This window comes from Sorex araneus, chromosome 9 (genome assembly GCF_027595985.1).
Source record: "Sorex araneus isolate mSorAra2 chromosome 9, mSorAra2.pri, whole genome shotgun sequence".
NCBI lineage: Eukaryota > Metazoa > Chordata > Mammalia > Eulipotyphla > Soricidae > Sorex > Sorex araneus.
The window spans coordinates 43,367,789-43,386,893 of record NC_073310.1 but is presented as its reverse complement, the minus strand read 5'-3'; the positions used below and the strand labels follow the sequence as shown (position 1 = coordinate 43,386,893).

Sequence of the window (19,105 nt, the reverse complement as noted above, 5' to 3'; positions counted from 1 at the left end):
GTTGTCTATTACCCTTCAGCGCCTTTTATTTTGGTGTGTGTGGGGGGGACAGCTCGCCGTGTTCATGGCCTGGGAAGCAATCCTGGCTACTTAGGATCTGGAGCTCACCATCCTGGTCACAGCCACACTACCAAGAGCTTTAAGGGATCCAGCCTGTCCCGGAAGGAAACGAGGAGCAAGGCTAAGGTACGGAGGTGCGTGAGGAGACCCCAAGCTTTCCACAGACTGTCGGGAGACCGAGCAGCACCAGGGAGGATGCAGATTCCCCAAGCACTTCCTGGCACAGGGCTGCCAGCAGGAGACCCGCAGAGTGTTCGCAAGTCTTTAAAACTGAGTCTTGATCAGAATCATTCAAGCAGAATGGAAAACTCCTTTCCATAAACATCTTTTTTTTTTTTTTTGAAAGGGTGGAGGTAAATTAAAAGCAACTGGGAAAACACAAGTCTCCTTTTAAGTATTTCATCTTTTTATTTCAAAAGAAGTAACGATACCAAGATCAAAGAGAGAAGCAGTTAAAGCCAGCAAAGCTGCAGAGTGGGAAAGAAAGCAGGGAGGGAGATCAGAGTTCATGGTGCGGAGGCTGCACACAACGGGTCTGGGCACACACCTGCGCCCAAGGAGTCCAGTGACCTCAGCGGGCTCACCGGCTCCATGCTCAGGGCAAGGCCCCCTACCTGCACCTTAACTTTACACATTTTAGACACGTCATGCACATACAGGTTACACTTTATGGGTACATGGAACCGCATGCAATTCACACAGAGAATCGTGTTTGAAGGCACTGGATTGGGCAGCAGGAGCTGCTACTTTCTGGCAAGTTCTTCCCTGGCCGTCTTGCAAGTGGTCCTGAATTTGCTCCTATTTGAAACTCTGGTGCCAAGCCCTCTGCACTATCTCCAGCCCCAACCTTAGCTTTCACACTGCTCTTCCAGTTTGCGTTGCCGCAGAGGCTACTCCCAGATGGCAGTGCCTTAGATTGAGAAGCCACGTGTATCTACAGCAAACAGCTGCCCACCTCTTTTATGAATACACACATTCCTTAAGAAAAATCTATAGCAATGAAAATAACACGACTCATCTTTTTAGACCACAAGAATTTTATCTTATAGTGACCCTATTGTGCTATTCTAATATATGCTTTTGGTCTCAACCTGGTAAAACAAAGTGTACTTAGCACCCTACATCTCGTAGCGGAAACGGTGTGCTTCTTAAATAATACAGTGGTTCCCCTACTTCCTACCAAAAAACATTCCCCACAACCGCTGTCTCCCCCAATAGTTCACAGGAAGCTCAAAGGCACCTTTCCCAGTTTTTGTTTCAGTTTTGAAAACTTCCATAAGCAAAGCTTTAAACTACAACTTGCAAAGGTCCATCTGCCTAGAGTCCAGCACTGCTCTGAGCAGCCACAACTGACCTGCACCCACTTGCTCCCACCCTGCAGTGACAGATGATATAATTACAGATTGTAGGGTGCCTTTCTCAATCTGCCTTATCAAGAAAGCTCCCCCTCTTTTCCCCTATGAAAAAAAAAGATGTAAATACTGTAACTGACTATTGAGTATTTTGCATCAACCAGACTGTCTCAAAATGGAATCTCCTTTCTAGCTCATTCACTGGTTAGCAACACTTCATTTTCCCCACAAAAGAAAAACACATAATGAAAAGCATGTCTTATTGCTAACAACAAATGAATTCCAAAACATACTCAAGTGCACCAAGAACCAAATCAAAGAACATCACAGGGCTAGGGAGACAGCTCAAAGGGCTGGAGGTCCTAAGTTCGATCTCTAGCACCCCAAGGCCCTGAGCCCTAGGGGGATGGCCTCCAGCCATCCTGGGCCCAAGCAGCATTCAACTCTCTGTGCAGCTGGGCTATTATTGCTGGGAGTAGTTCCCAGCAACATTGCTGGTGGGCAGGGGGAGGCTGCTGAGGCAAGGAGAAGGTTGGGGGTGCCAGCAAAACAAGGACTCATACTTTTGGTTTTGGGGCCACAACGGGCAATGCTCAGTATTTACTCCTAATTCTGTGCTCAGGGGTCACTCCTGGTAGTGCTTGGAGAGTTGAATCTGGTTGGCTTTGTACACAGCAAGCTCCTTACCCATGGTACCATTTCCTAGCTCCCAAAGAGGACTCTTCTGTAATTCCAAACCTTTCACTTCCACCTCTAGCACAGAATTAAGATCTGTCTCTCCAAGAGTTCATTAAAGTCAAGCAAGCCTTCAGCACTAAGAGGAGACACAAGAGTCACCCACCTTCAACTAAGAGCTGTCTTTCTGGATTTAAAAAAAAAAAAAAAGGGAACTAGAAAGGAACAACCATTTGTATCCTTCTATGCATGCTGGAGGGGATGTGGGGAGGGGAACCTTCCTTGATCCTTGGGAAGGGGGGGGCCAAGGTGGAACAACCCAAAGCAGAAGGTTCAGGGCACATGAGAAGTCCAGCCTGCACCCGGGCGGGGTGGAAGAGTGGGTCTGTACCTCAAAATAGCCTCTGGGCCAGAAAGGGGAGTGGAACGGCCAGGAACTGCTCATCACAGCACAGTCACGAGTCTCCGGGGCTCCTGAAGGGCAAGAAAAGCGTTGAAAGAACAAAGCCAGCAGGGAAACTGAAGCTGCCAAGCAGACAGCTGAGATCCAGTATCCACATGCCACTGATGGCAAAGTCATCACTTGCACTTTTTCTTACTGTTCTCACTTAGGATGGACATTTTCCAAGGGTTAAGCTTTTTTTTTTTTTTTTTTTTTGGTCACACCCAGCGATGCTCAGGGGTCATTCCTGGCTCTGCACTCAGGAATTACCCCTGGCTGTGCTCAGGAGACCATATGGGATGCTGGGAATCAAACCAGGGTTGGCCGTGTGCAAGGCAAATGCCCTACCCGCTGTGCTATCGCTCCAGCCCCAGAGTTAAGCTTTAAAAACAATTAAAAGCTGCACTCCAGACTGGATAGAAAAACTCAGGTCTTTTTACATGAAAGTGTGTGTGGGGGGGGGAATGGTAGAAGGGGAGAGGACTGGGGAAAGAGAAGGAGGGAGGGAGCAGCTGTTATAGGGTATATATGGAATGACGAGCAGGAAGAGACGGAAGGGCCTTGGGTCTGGGCCCTGGCAGGAACCTGCCAGACCCAGTTCAGAGACCAGTCTCCAATTCCACACACAAAAGTAAGGGGACAGCAGCAGCAAAGCCAGAGCAGTTTCAAGGAGGCATCCTTTAATAATGTTAGCTTTCAGAACAAGGCTCCTGTATGTGAGGACCCAGCATGATCCCCTCCGCCTGCAATCCAACCTGACAGGAGGCCACTTCCAAATCCTCAACTCAGGCCGGAAACACCCACCACTTGGTATACAAGCAGAGAAGAAAAAGACGCTAACACAGCTTTCTTCAGAATGTCTAAACCCTCCCAGTACTTTCTTCAGGGGGAAATTATTGTACTCCCTGAATGTTTGAGTGACAAAGCCAGCGCCCAGTAGCAATGCTTCTGGGGTCCTTCTGAGATGCAAAACCAGCTTAGCTTGAATGGGGATTGATTGCAATTATACTGCAGCCAGTCCATCATCAAGAATTGTTGAACCTTAGACTTGAAGCTATGAGAAACTATGAAAACTCCACATTTAAAATGCATACAGCCACAGCACCACTGGATTTACACATTTAACCCGGTGATGACCATAAAAATCCTAAATTGGTATTCTCACTAAGATTTAAATGAAGCAAATTAGAAAACATTGGAAAATGCTTTTAATCTTTAGAAAAGAAACTTGACGTTCCATGGATGTGACTAAAGGCATGAACATTCAAAATTTTAAGATTCACATCTACAAAAAGCCTTCAGTGCCATATTTCTTTCGTAGAGTTACAATAGTATTTTATGTGCTACACCCAGTGGTGCTCAGGGCTTAGTCCTGGCTCTGTGTTCAGAGACCATTCATGGCAGGGCTAGGGACCATATGTGGTGACAGGGATCAAACCCAGGTCAGCTGTGTGGAAGGTAAGTGCCCTACATGCTGTACTATTACTCTGGCTCCTGACAGGATTATATTGTTTCTAGTGATGTAAATGGAAAATATTGAATGTGAAGAAGAATCCGTATTTCTGAATGTAAACACTTATCGTTGTCAATTTCCTTGGTTCCAAGTACCATTTCTGTAAGACCAACTAAAAAAAGTTTTCGTTGTTTTTTAAAAACATATTCTAAGACTTCTTGTAAGCACCATTTGTTAAAAGCCAAACAAACCCATGTAACATTATTAACTGCCCATCCTGGTGATTTTATATACTTTAAAATTCTAGTATCTACAACTAAAGAAACTTCTCAAACCAAAAAGAAAAATTTTAACATGACAAACTATGAGGTTTTCATTGATGCAGATTTTTTTTTAAGGAATATACACTTACTTGTCTCATGAAAGATGTGACCCTTTCTAGTAAAAGGAAGCTTATTCTTTCAGAATTTAACGTATGTACCATTCAAAGGCACACTTTTTCTATTTTTCTCAGCATTCTAAAATTTCTCCAAGTTTTAAAAAGGTACCCCAATATCTCCCTCCACTTAAGAATTTGAGGCTCTGAAGCTCAGTTTCTCTGAAAATAAATAAGCTTTCTACAAATGAGCTATAGCTCACTGACTGATCTTTCGGCTCAAACATTTAAGTGAAGTTTCACTTTACATTAGTCACCAATGATCTGAGGTTTACCTCAAGATTTATGATGCAATTTAGAGGTGTTGTCACTTATTGCATAATATAGCTATTATAATCTATAATAACGATAAAGAAAATTTTTTTTTTTTTTGCTTTTGGATCACACCTGGCGATGCACAGGGGTTACTCCTGGCTCTGCACTCAGGAATTACTCCTGGCGGTGCTCAGGGGACCATATGGGATGCTGGGGTAGCTTGCCGGGGTCTCCGAGAGGGGCAGAGGAATCGAACCCAGGTCGGCCGCGTGCAAGGCAAATGCCCTACCGATGTGCTACTGCTCCAGCCCCACGATAAAGAAATTTCAAGAAAGAACTACTTCCAGTGTAGTACTGTCAGTTTCCAAACATGTTTTGCTCAAATAACAACAAAAAATTGAAAGGGTCACTCTAAAAATTTTTATATTCACATATTTTGATTTCTTCATACTTAATAGAAGGAACCAATGAATGTGGCAGCAATTCTTTTAACATCCCATGTCACTGAGACCAAATCATTTATTTACTTATGATTGTTACTGTATAAAGAGAAAGTAGAAAAAAAGAAGTTTAATGGTCCATACTTGAGCAGTTTCCAACTGTTTTGCTTAACAAAAAGACTCAATTTGCCTCTTACATGAATTCACCGTTGTTATTCAAATGATTTAGCTAGAGCTTCATTTATATTGATGCTTAAGATCCCTAAAAATCCTAAATTCACTGTACTTTTTTTTTTTTGCTTTTTGGGTCACACCTGGAGATGCTCAGGGATTACTCTTGGCTCTGCACTCAGGAATTACTACTGACGGTGCTCAGGGGACCATATGGGATGCTGAAAATCAAACCCGGGTCGGCCGCGTGCTAGAAAAACGCCCTACCCACTGTGCTATTGCTACAGCCCCAATTCACTGTACTTATAATCTGCTTTTTGTTCTTACCAATTTTGAGTCTTCGATTATGAAGATTTTACTTTTCAAGTTATTAATAGATATAAAAATCTTGATTCTCAAAAATCAAACACAGACAACATCAAGTAACAACATGTTTGGATGTTGGGAACAGACAAGTGCTACATTACAGATATCCAACAGTATTTGGCTCACAAAAATGTCCCTTCATGAGGGGTTATCAACTTCAGCTGCTTAGTCAATTGTGCTTATAATCAAGAGAAAAACTACCCTTAAATGTAAATGTTCTTATGTAGCCAATGGTACTTAGAACAATTTGTTCACTCAGACTCACAAAGACTCCTTATATGTACTTCAAGTTTTAACTTCAAAAACATCTATGTATAAATAAGTATTGAATGGCTTTTCAGTGAAAAGTCAGAGGTATTAAGCATCAGTGACTTCAATAAACTTATTCTTGGGATCCCTTTCTCGTTCCTTTTAACTTTGAGGAAATATACAGACACCAAGCCATTTTTCTACCAAATACAAAAATGATACTACCAGGAACAGGTTTTAAGTTTTGAAATGAATGTTAGAGCAAATGACTTGAACAAAGTGAATATTGTAATAACTGCATAAAGGAATTAAGAGTTCCTGAAGAGTTCCTTCACACAGTATGATTTATATCAGCGCTCTTCAACCTTTTTATACCTGTTTACATTGTCCTATATTTAAGAAAAAATATTTTTTTTTCTTTTTGGGTCACACCTGGCAATGCACAGAGGTTACTCCTGGCTCTGCACTCAGGAATTACTCCTGGTGGTGCTCGGGGAACCATATGGGATGTTGGGAATCGAACCTGGGTGTGCAAGGCAAACGCCCTACCCGCTGTGCTATCTCTCCAGCCCCTACACTGTCCTATAAACTGTTCCAGAGACCAGTAGTTAGAACCAAGGAAGGAGGTCAGTGATTTCAACCTTTACACACCTAAGGACCAATAGTGGTCCTTACATCAGTGGTTCAAGAATGCTGTTTTATATGATGTCACTTTATAACCTATAAAATGAATAGGATTCAGAGAGGAATGAAGTTATAAAGCCATGATGACACAAAAGGGAATTAACAGAGATCCTGCAGCATATCTTGGTTTAAAACTGTGCTTCACAGAATAACACTGAGAATCTCAAGGCCAATTCTTTGTAATGGCACTAAAGTACAAACTCCATAAACAAGAAAGGTGTAGTTAGATAAACTTAAATGGTGATATGTTACTTAGTTTTGAATGGAAAAATGACTTTTTGTAGACAAAGATTTTGATTTTACATATTAAGGGACAGAAGAACCTGAGACAGAGAAGAAAAATAAGTTGAGAATTAGTAACTCTGGCCTCTGTTATGGTTGCAAATGTCAATGAATGAGAGGAACACACAGTTCATGAGAAGTGAAAGTGATAATGGGAGGGTAAACTGTGTTTGGTAAAAGAAAAAGGTCAAGAATGACTATCTTCATTTCTAATGGAGACCTTTGATTTTTAAAATGAAACCCTAATACTTTATGAGACATAAAAACTACTGCTATACTTTAAGAAATCAGCATAATGTATATAAATAACACTACAGATACACATTGTTATTGTACTTAAAATTCAGTACTTGATAAGGTCTTTTATCATACAATTATCCGTTAATTCTGTAAGCTATATAAAGGAACATTTCAACAGCACAGGTAAGTTTAACTGACTATATCATGGGGAAAAAAATGAAACAAAATCATGTTTTTCATTCTCCTGACTGTAAGACACATATCAAACTGGGCCAAAAGAAAGTATGGCTAGGAACAACCAACAGTTACCTCAAAGGAGTAACAGAAACACTACTGCATATTCCCTTTATACACATGACTTAGTGTTTAGGACTTTTTTTTTAAATATAAAACTTAAAGAATAGTGATATGACATGTAAACTTTAGTGAAGTCAAGGACCTTCATAAAGTCTTTTCCATATTCCATATAACTAATTTTAGAACCAACAGATTATTTGAGATTATCTTAAGTGTCACAAACAAGCAACATGTATATACTGCAATTTTATTTTCAATCACACAAATGAAGTTAGCGTGTAGGAAATTTAAATGAAACAGTACGGTAAAAATATAGAACTGAAAAAGTCTAAAAAGGAAGTACACCTAAAGCATGAGAATTCAACATTCATTAGTGTTTCATCTTCAGTTTTGATTGACACTTGATGCTTGCAAATTTCAAAACAAACTTTGAAATCATGATGACTATTCTGAAGAGATTTCAGCACCAGCACTAAGATTTGTACATTCAATTGGTTTGCAATAGACTTGTTAGCCATTTACATAGTGTATAGTACAGATTTGTCACAGGTCAGATCACAGTGTTGAGGAAAGAAGTACCTTCCTATAATAGAAAGGATCCCCTAAACTGTACTCAGCTTAAGACATCCCGTGTACAAGAGCACAAAACCATCATAATCATGTGGTTCCAAGGAACATAGTTTTGATAAGGAAAAAAACTTAAGCTTCTGTTTCCCATTTTAATTACTGAAATCTCTAACAATGACAAAATTGTCATGGATGACAGTAAACGTGTATATTAATTCAAACTTCTTGGAAAGAACAGTGAACAATCTGGGGTAATGCAAATGATGGAAACTAGAAGGTGATTCAACACTGGTTCTTTTTTTGTCATTTTACAGACATCAAGTTAATATTAGACCAAGGCACAAAACGTTTAGTGCATAAACCAGTTTCTTTAGCATTTTACTGTCGCCTTTTACCTTACTTTGGACCACTTGTCAGTACTCTATCCCACTAGAGACTACTTAACTTGACCAACAAAATCAAAAGTGATTTCTGACCAGATTTTATAGAGGACATAAACATTTATATCAAAGTGTTTGCATAACCAAAGTACAATAATAAAGATGAAAATGCCTCCAATTTCTTTTAAAAAATAGTTCTTTAAAAGCTTGCTGCATCTTTAATGCCTTTGCTACTATTGCATGACAATGAATAGTTGATAAAAAAAACCTGTAGAACTGAATTATGATAGCTCATTTTTCACAGGTTAATCTAAAAATGAATTTTCTAGAGAAATAGCAACTATTTTAACAAGGAAAAAAAATTCCCTCATTCAAACTTCTTTGAAATGGTAATGGCTGTGAATCTGTAGCAGTTAGAAAACTATGCTATCAACAAGCTCTGTCCTATGAACTGAGGAGTAAGAAATCTAGAAAGCAGATGAAAATGGATCATTTCTTCAAGATTTTAGTGAAACTTCTAAAATCAAAGATTTCAAAGCAAATATGGCACATAAAAACTTAAGCATAAAATCAAGATGGAGACTGGAAAAGTTTTGATTTCCTAAATTAAAAAAAAAACTACCATTGTAGGATTTCTCCCCAATTTTAATCTTAGGAGTTTCCTCCAAAAAGCAAGTAGATTACATCCATTCACACATGCATACATACTTAACGCACACATGCATGTGTGTACTTACTCACACACAACTCACAAGCAGTGGTAAGTTGAGTAATTCCTTCTTCCCAACACCTAAGTGTCTCTTTATATATTAAAAGGAAATTATGTAGAGCTCATTGTTTTCTATTTCTGATATTCTGTGACCTTAATGGCTGCCATCATTGTTACTTCTTCTATTTCAGCATAACAAATGTCAAAAGCAGCATTGTTGTGAGGAACGTGTGAGTGAACACCTATGTAACATCAGGGCCTAGGGAGTGACAACTGCCAAATTCAGGGATGACTTTTGAGTTCCAGAGTAAGATACAAGTCATGTGAAGCTCAGAATCATGTTTCAGGTCATTGAAATGACTCAAGTTAAGATACAAAGAGCTGAAGACATGGTAAAAGATTAAGTACTTGATTTTGTTAACATTTACCAATTAAAGTCACAAAATATTTCTAATTGTTATTCATGCAGGTAACTGAGGGGAAAAAAGATAATGCAGAAATTAACTTTAAATAAAAAAATTATTCCTTCCCTTCCTCCCACTCCCCTATAGTCTACAAAATCTTTTCCCTGGGACTAGGCCTTGAAAAGGACACTACATATTAGTGTGACATGCATTACTGCCTGCAATTAAAAAAGCTAATTTTGTGGTGGTTGTAATTACATTATAAAAATGTCCACATGCATAAATCTAAAAAAAGGTTGAAAACCTACAGTAAATCTACAATATATTGTTTTACATTTGACCACTGGTTTGTGTTATGTAGGAGTCATAGATTTGGTAAAGCATTGTAACAATTTAGGAAGGCATCTAGATCTTCATATTCTGGATGAATTTTATGTTTTAATCTACAAAATTGCATGAAGGCTAATTCAAGAGACTTCCTATCATTCTAAAATTCCTCAAGCCGGACAAAATCATATTTAGGGCACTTTCTTATAAATATCACCCTTTGAAAGCACATACAATTCCATCTGTTCCACATTTTATGATCTTAACCTACACAGGGCTGATCCCAATTACTCATGGAATATCAAATATGATAGGAAGACAAACCTGAGAGAAACAGTTACAATACAATAGCATAGCTTGCTAAGTTCTTTCATCAGCACTCTGAAAAAACTTCTTAAGCCTTTCTCCTCTTTATTTGAGCAATGGAATTGTGAAAAATGTGCAATTTTATCTTGACATGAAAATATTTCAATGCTTGATGATCTCGCCTGACGGGTTTAGTATGTTCTGCATAACAGTTATAGATACTCTTATAAGACTCTTTTCCATCCTGTTGGAAAGGTCAGAAAAAAGCAGCAAACGGGAGGGAAATAGCTTAATTGTCAGAGTAATATAATAATGTCTGAAGGCGTTCAAAATATGTTGTTTTTTTCCCTCTTTCCGACTGTTTGTCTTCATTTTCTTCTTACAGCTCACAAAATGTAGGAATTTTTTGTTGTTAACAGTTGTTTGTAGGTTGCTTTTTTCTCTAGATTAAAGTCCTATCTCTCTTAGTTTTTTTCTTTATGCAGTATTTGACTTGCTCAGTTCCTGCCTGATTGCTGGACAGAAAGAGAAAAATAGTTAATGTAAATATAATGAAATGGTCAAATAAATTCTTAAGGGTAGTGAACTGCTGTATCCAAAATCACAATTAGAGAAAGATGCTGATTTCACGTTTCTCACTGCATAAAGATCTGTTTTCTTATTACAAAGATACTAATTTCCATATATGCATTTTTATTTACCCCCCCACTTTTGTATGCAAAACGGAAACAGATTCTGTATACCCTCTCCCATCTTCACTCCCCCAATAACAGGGCAACAGGGTAAAATGGATGAGAAGTGGTAACCTAAAAAAAGATTCACTCTCCTCATTTTCCATTTAATACTAGTTGACACCTGGAATGTAGAGGGTCCTGTTTGTCCCCATTCCTACAAATAATTTCCATTCTATGAAGAAAAAAACCTTCTCTCTGACATTCTAAGCCAAGAGAAGAGCAGGATACTTTGTAAATGCATTAGTTTTATGCCCCCAAGGAGTATACTGAATGTTTACTTGTATTTTCTGAAAAATGAGTATTCTTTTTTTTTTTTTTTTGGTTTTGTTTGGAGCCACACCCTGGCTCTACATGCAGGGATCTCCTGGTGGGCTTGAGACTGCACGGGATGCCAGGGATCAAACCTGGGCTGGCTGCATGCAAGCCAAGTGCCTTTAACTGCTGTACTCTCGCTTTGGCCCCTCCCCTGGCACCTCCAAAAAAGGGTATTCTTAAGCATTATTCTAAGGAAAGGGTAGCACAAAATGTATTGAGACACTCACCATCAATGAGCTCTTCTTTTAGCTTTGTTAATTCTTTTCTCATTTCCTCTAAAATATCCTAAAAATATTAAGAGGAAAGACATCAGAAAACCAGAAACATTGCTAAAAGGTTCTTGTTCATATAAAAAGTTAAGGCTGCAGAAAAACATGTTTTTTTTTTCTTTCAAGAGTCATGATTTATGTCTTAGACATCTTAATTTTTCTTTAGTCTTCTCTTCCCAGTCTTTGCTATGTTATACTTGCAAGACATGAAACAGAATGCTTCCTAAATTTAAATACCTATCCTGTCAGCCAGTGAGAGATATGATTCAGTTTCTAGAAAAGATAACAGCTCTGCTTTGACTTGAGTCTCCTGGCAGCAGTCTAAAAGGTGATGAATAAACCTATTTCAAAGAGAAGGAAGGTGGACACTCAACTGGGGCCACATCTGTCATGAGATTTGAGTTATGAGGGCTCCTTAGAAATCACATCAGCCAAAAACTCGATTTCAATGAATCTAGGCTTCCCCTGGGGAACCCCTGCAGCTGCCCTAAGAGAAGGAACCAAGGAAGCTGGGGCTCTGCTGAACTCACACTGCTCACACAGCCACTGAGCATTTGCAATGGAACCTCTGAAAAGAGTTTAAGTGCAAAACATACACCAGATTTAAAAAAAACAGGAAAAAATAATGGACACTAGTGCAATGATTTTTAAAATTAGTGATGCATACTGAAATATTGCTTTGGAAATGTAGACTATATACTTTAAAACATTTCAGCTATTTTTTTCTGTACTTGATGGGGACACTAGAAATTTTATTTATGTAGTTAACTTATTTTTTTCTCACTTGATAATGATTCCCCTAGATCCGGGCAGAGAACTTTTTTTTCTGTCAAGGGCCACTGGGTATTTGTAACATCATTTGTGCATTATACAACACAGGTGGACTGCAGGCAGCCAATGAAAATCATGTGTGTCCATCCCATCATGTGCCAGGAACAAAGGACATGGTTTCATATATGGCCCACAGGCCAGATGGTCCCCACCCCTGCTCTAGAACTCTTTTCCTCGTGGAATCACTCTTACCTTTATACAGTATTTTACAAAATCACTAAAGTTCAATTTAACACTCCCAATTAAAATGATCAGCAATGATATTATGTGAAAGTTGACAGGAAGGACTATCATATAAATTTTGGTGGGCAAATATCGTCTGCAAGAATTAGCTTTGAATTATGTGACTTCCTTTATTATTGAACACTTGTAAAATTTAATTGTGCTGTGTTCATTACTTACTGATGTTTTGGGGCCACACCCAGCAGTGCTCAGAACTAACTCCGGGCAGTAACCATATGCTGTGCTAGTGACAAAAGCTGGATTTGCTATTTGCAAAGCAAACTCCTGACCCACTGTACTCTTGCTCTAGCCCCAAGATTCGTTGTTGTTGGTTTTTTTAATAGTATTTATTTATTTTTGTGTTTTGGGTCACATCCAGTGATGCTCAGTGGTTACTCCTGGCTCTGCACTCAGAAATTACACCTGGTGGTGCTTGGGGAACCATATGGAATGTTGGGGATTGAACCCGGGTCGACCACGTGCAAGGCAAATGCCCTATCCGCTGTTACTATCGCTCCGACCCCAAGGTTCATTTTTTTAAAAAGTTCATTTTTTAAAAAAGAGATAGTAAGGGAGGGGGAAGGGTGATGTGTGCTGAATGTAGACCAGAGACTAAACACAATGGCCACTCAACACCTTTATTGCAAACCACAACACCTAATTAGAGAGAGAGAGAGAACAAAAGGGAATGGCACAGTGGCAGAGTGGGGTGGGGGAGATGGGATTGGGGGAGTGGGAGGGATGCTGGGCTTATTTGTGGTGGAGAATGGGCACTAGTGAAGGGATGGGTTCTTGAACTTTGTATGAGGGAAACATGAGCACGAAAATGTATAAATCTGTAACTGTACACTCACTGTGACTCACTAATTAAAAACTAAATAAATTAAAAAAAAAGAGATAGTAAGGGAGTTTGATGAGTTTGATGTACTTGTGCGCATGCAGTTGAACCTCATTCAATCCCTGGCACCACTAAATATCACTCAGAGGCAGGAATAGCCCTCAAGCAACACTGGTGTGGCCAAACTCCCAATTGTCAAATAAAATTAAAAGCATTTCATTGGCAAGGTATGGGGCTCAGTGTTCAAGCTCTGTATAGATGAGGCCCTGGTTTGATTTTTCTTGTTTTGGGGCCACACCTGGCCATGCCCAGGGCTAACTGCTGGCTCTGTACTCAGGAATTAATTACTCTGGCCAGGGCTTAGGGGATCACATATATGGTGCTGGGGGGCGGGGGGACGACTAAACTTGGTTGACTGCTGCATGTAAGCCTTAGACTGGACTATCTCATTGGCCCTATGAGTCGCTGGTCTTGGGAAACACAAAAAAGAAAAAAAGCATGTTTAAAATAAAATGGAAAATTATCATGTGATTTAATTCCTTCCTCTATTTACCAATGAGGAAATGAAGACACAAAAGTTATAAATACGAACAGACTTCCTCATTTGCATTGATCAAAGTCAGGTACACTAATCTAATTTTTAAGATTATATTTCACTAATACGATCAAGAATTTATCATGCTTTGAAGTATGTCCAAATGTTCAATTAAAAAATATACTTTTGGGGGGCTGGAGTGATAGCACAGCGGGTAGGGCGTCTGTATTGGGGACAGAAAGATAGCTCAAAAAACTGAAACACATGTTTTGCATGTGGGAACCTTAGGTTCTGTGCCTGGCACCATATGGATTCCCATACGGTTTTGGGAGTGGCCCAAAAACAAACAAACAAAAAAAACATAGGAGTATATAAATAATTTTCAGGGAGAACTCAGTAGGCATTAAAAAATCATAATTGACAATCTATAAATTATGAGCAGTTATCTTGGCCTTATTCTTAAAAAGAAGGTGGTGCTATAGTAGTTTTGGATACACAAGCATTATATTTACTATGTATTACTGTATCACTGTCATCCTGTTGTTCATCAGTTTGCTCAAGCAGGCACGGTAATGTCTCTGTTGTGAGACTTGTTGTTACTGTTTTTGGCATATCGAATACGCCATGGGTAGCTTGCCAGGCTCCACCGCGTGGGCAGGATACTCTCGGTAGTTTGCCGGGCTCTCAGAGAGGGATGGAGGAATCGAACCTGGGCTTTAGTCCTTTGAGCTATCTTTCTGTTCCCAATACAATTTTCTTAGCATAAATTCCCAGAATTGAAACTTCTGAGATCAAAGATAAAGACTTTTATTGATCTGTTTCCCCAAACTACTCCCTATAAAGTATACCAGCCTACTTTCCTTATATTCTTGCCAATACTGGAAATATTTAGTTCATTTTTGGGGGGTGTGGGGAACATAATAATTAAGTGAAAAGTGGAAGCCTATGGATTCTTTTTTCACAACTATATACCATGCATTAACATTTAGTTTTACCATACTACTCAGCCACTGTTCGTATTCTCCATCACTGTTGAAACGTTGGGTTTTGTTTTATTTTTGGCAACACCCAGCACTGCTCAGGAGTTACACTGCACTCAGGAATTACTTATGGCGGGCTAGGGGTCATATGGGATGCTGTAGATCAAACTCAGGTTGGCTGCATGCAAGGCAAATGCCCTACCCACTGTACCATTACTTCGGCCCTCACTGTTGGAACTTGATGTTAACTCACTGAATCAAGAGACAAGAACTGATCATCCATCTAAAGCCACTGGTAAATTTGTATGAAGTTTATATTTTACCTCTATTCTTTTTAAGTACATTCATAATATATGCACAAGATATTAAAAAAGAAACACATACAAATACATGATAATTGCCTAAAGTGTTACCTGCTTCAACCTGTCGTAGTCTAGCCCCTCTGTCTGGACTCCGTTGGCACTGGGCTGTGAGGATGGTGCAGATTTTGGTCTGTACAAATAAAATTTCCGGCACAGGTAAACATCACGTACAATCTCCAATGAGTGCATAAGTAAGAGCTAACTGACCAACCCAATACCAGACTTAAAACCATTTCCTAAATAGAACACAGTGTTAATAAGTTGTCAAAGTTGTAGGAACAATTAAACAAAGTGATTTTTCACTTTTATCAGTATGTTTTAGTTATTTGCAGAAAAATTAGACAAAGGTATGACGAGATGACGAGATTTTTTTCAGTTAAGAATAGAAGTACATTCTTTGGCACAATGCAGGTAACCAGGTAACACATGGCGTGTTGATCAAGACAAGATGAAAGGCCAGCTAGAACACCTGAGGCCCAAGTAACGCACACCACTCTCTCCTTCCTTTGAAACTGACCTATTAAAAACAGGCCAGACCAATGATAGGGCAAATAGAAAGATGGAATATTTTACTTTCATGTGAACTAGTTCACAAAATCTATGACTTGGTTTATGGGAAAACATTTTAGTAAACTTGATTTCTTTGCGTGTCTTTGATTTCCATTGCAAACATCAAAATAAAAATGATTAGGCTAAAGCATATTCATATTCAGTTGCATCTGCTATTATTTCCCTATTTTCTGGCTCAATGCATCCAAATTATATAATTTTTTTTTTGTTTGTTTTTGGGCCACACCACAGCCTTACCCACTGTAGTAGCTCTCTGGCCCCTGTAAAACAAATTATTTTTATTTGTTTGTTTTGGGGGCCACATTCAGCAGTGCTTAGGACTTATTCCTGGCTTAGTGCTCAGGGATCATATGTGGTGCTAGGAATTGAACCTGGATCAGGTATCTAAGGCGAACACCCTATTCATTGCACTATCATGTTGGTCCCTAGAACAAGTATTTTTAAAAAGAAAAAGTCAGATTCAACAATCTCAATTATTACTCCCCTTTCAAGAGTTTCATTTTCATTAAAAATTGTACATGAAGAAGTCTATTTTAAGCAAAAATTTCAATATAAAATTTATCAGTTTGGTATTAAGAGAAAATCCTATGTGAAAAATCTAGAGTTAGGGGTCAAAGCAATAGTACAGTGGGTAGGGAGTTTGCCTTGCACATGGCTGACCCGGGTTCAACCCCCAGCACCCTATATGGTTGGTCTCCTGAGCACAGAGCCAGGAGTAAGATGAGCAATGCTGGGTGTGGTCCTTCAACATAATCTAAGGTTGTATTTGCTTTGCTTTTTGGTTTGGGGGCCATACCCGGTGGTGCTTAGTCTGCACTCCTGGCTCCACACCCAAGCAAGGATCACTCCCAGCAGTGACTGAGAGACCACGAGGTTCTGAGGGTGAAGACTGTGTAGGATGTGTGCAACGTAAGCACGCTACACACTGTACTATCTCTCTGGACTCCACAAAACCTACAGTTTTAAATGGGTATGCTTCCTCTATTTTCAAGTTAAGTGGCCACCTTTAAAGAGTCAAGAATTAATGCAAATTCATTACAACCATTAGTGAAGTTGCACCTTTCAGTTTTGTATAGAAGCAATGCTAGAAATCAGACCAAGAAGGTTTTAAGGGTAACTTTTCAAAGTTATTATATTTCAAAATTCTCAGAAGGCTTATAATATATATTTTATACTCAAAGGCACTGCCTGTGAAAATGAACTCCAGAGTAAATTTGCTTTATATCAAACCACATGACTGCTTAAGAAATTATGAAGCTAGTCAATCAACTTTATTAGATGTCTAAAGCTAAGCTTATATGAACAAGGAAAGTTTCATCCAGTAAGTACTGAGCAAGGTATCGTGGAGAATAAGAAGATTTCTCTAACAGATTTCCTTTTTTTTTTTTTTGAGGATATACCTTTCACTCTGCTGGGCAGACTACTGAAATTCACAGTCACTCAAGATTTACTGAACCCTGAAGTTCCTGTATTTTGTATACAATTCGATTTAATATTCCTGAACACTCAAAATGAGATGCTTGCTATGCCTCTCCTATAACCTATACTATGTGTTCTTGTCCTCAAAAAAACAAACAAACAAACAAACAAACAAAAAACCCAAAACAACAACAACAAAAAAACTGCCTTTCTTTTCATTTTTCTCATTTAGGTGATACAACTAGCTAATTCTTTCTCTGCTTATAATAACCTACAATACAAGTGAATAACTATGGTCTGCTTCGTAACTGGGCAGTATGCCCTATATCCATATTTATTATACATTGTAAAAAAGTATTGTTGTTACATAATAAACAATTGTGGTAACATGCAGTTTAAAAAAATAATTCATGCTGACATGCAATCCACCACCATCACCACCACCACCATGATAATTAACTAAAGGGGGGAACTTTTCATACTGAAGGAAATAAGTAATCACCACTTATTCAAAAAAAAAGTTTTAACAATGTCATCTCGGGAAAACTATGTATGAAAGCAGCAAGATAACTGGGAAGATTTAGAACAGAAAATGTCATTGCAAAAATATTTTTCTCCCTATGTGCTTGTAAATTTTCTAACTAAGTTTTTTGATCAGAACAGTTAAACCACCTAAAAAAATCCTATTAAAAAAGATATCGTTATTGTAATATAAGCATTTTATGGAGATTTAACTGGCAAAAAATATTTTAATAATCAGTGGCATAAAACTGATTTTAGCTAATGATCTGGCCAAATACAGTTTGATTACAGAACTTTTTACTGCCCTAGACAACCCTGCCATATACTAATTTATGCTTTCAATAGCTATGAAGCATATTAAGAAGAAAAGATATTTGTGAAAACATGGCTTTATTTCAGTTATTTCTAACTTACAGGTTAACTGATTAAAGCATAAAGGTGCCCAGAGATTTATATCAATTTAAGTGCTACTTCTAGATACCTGCCTATAAAGTAACTGTATACAACACTCAACACCCCAAATTTTAGAATTCTGCCCAATTAATTCTAAAAATATCCTAAGTGAGAATTTTTTGCTATCCTTTAGCTAAACTTAAAAATGAATAAATAAATAAATAAAAGATATACTAGAACTAATTCTGGGAAACAAACAGCTTAGGAAGTTAGGCATTAGATTGTGAGAATAAATGATCTACGATTGTGGCTAAAATGCTATCTCATATTCTAGTAACATACAGTATAGAACATTTTATCTTTTGAAAACTTTTGCCTCATATTTCATAAAGAGGCTTGTGGTTTTCTTTTTTAAAAACTAGAAGTAAATATCGGAGACCTTATATTTCTATTCTATTATTTCTGATGATCATTCTTAATATTTACCCTATTAAAATGAGAAGGAATGAGAAAAATGAGTATTATTGTATTTTTCTAGTTAAAAACTCAAGATTTTTAAAAAGTATTCTAAATAAAACTAAATATGAAAGATAGGACCTTTTTAAATATCTCCCTGTGGTGATTACCAATCCATGTAGAAAAAGCTCAGCCCTACCCTGAACATGTTATTTAAAAGTCTCAAATCACAAAGTCACAGCAGGATGATACCTGTGTAATGAATCATAGGACCTGTTGTCAAAAACAATCTGATTTCTCCTTGGAGAATCCCGTCTATGAAGGGGAAAAACCATTTAAAGGGGTATACAATAGAACTTGAAAATATGATTTTCATTATGTTATTGATATTTTATAGGTTTTTAATCACTGAAAATATAACAAGAATTAAAGGAGCCCATTAATCTTAAAATAGTATTTTTCTAATGAAAACAAAGATAATTAAATACTAATTCTAGTAATGCATGGATCAAGTAAATACTTCTATTTACTTGACAACTTCACAGATTACAGACAGTAAAACCT

The 19,105-nt window shown here is 38.2% G+C and overlaps 1 protein-coding gene across 6 annotated transcripts in view; it reads right to left on the bottom strand.

Annotated features, from left to right (window-relative positions):
• Positions 1-2,287: 2,287 nt before the first annotated feature.
• ENAH (ENAH actin regulator) overlaps positions 2,288-19,105 on the bottom strand; it is a 158,332-nt gene continuing 141,514 nt past the window's right edge. For 4 of the 6 annotated variants that reach the window (XM_055147581.1, XM_055147580.1, XM_012932036.2 and 1 more), the window contains exons 12-14: positions 15,233-15,311; positions 11,372-11,429; positions 2,288-10,610 (exon numbers count right to left, since the gene is read on the bottom strand). In XM_055147581.1, the coding sequence (XP_055003556.1) occupies positions 10,573-10,610; positions 11,372-11,429; positions 15,233-15,311 (175 nt within the window). In that variant the 3' untranslated portion in view covers positions 2,288-10,572. Of the gene's footprint in view, positions 10,611-11,371; positions 11,430-15,232; positions 15,312-18,793; positions 18,857-19,105 lie in introns of all 6 variants that reach the window. The other 2 variants (XM_055147583.1, XM_012932035.2) reach the window with 1 other exon arrangement.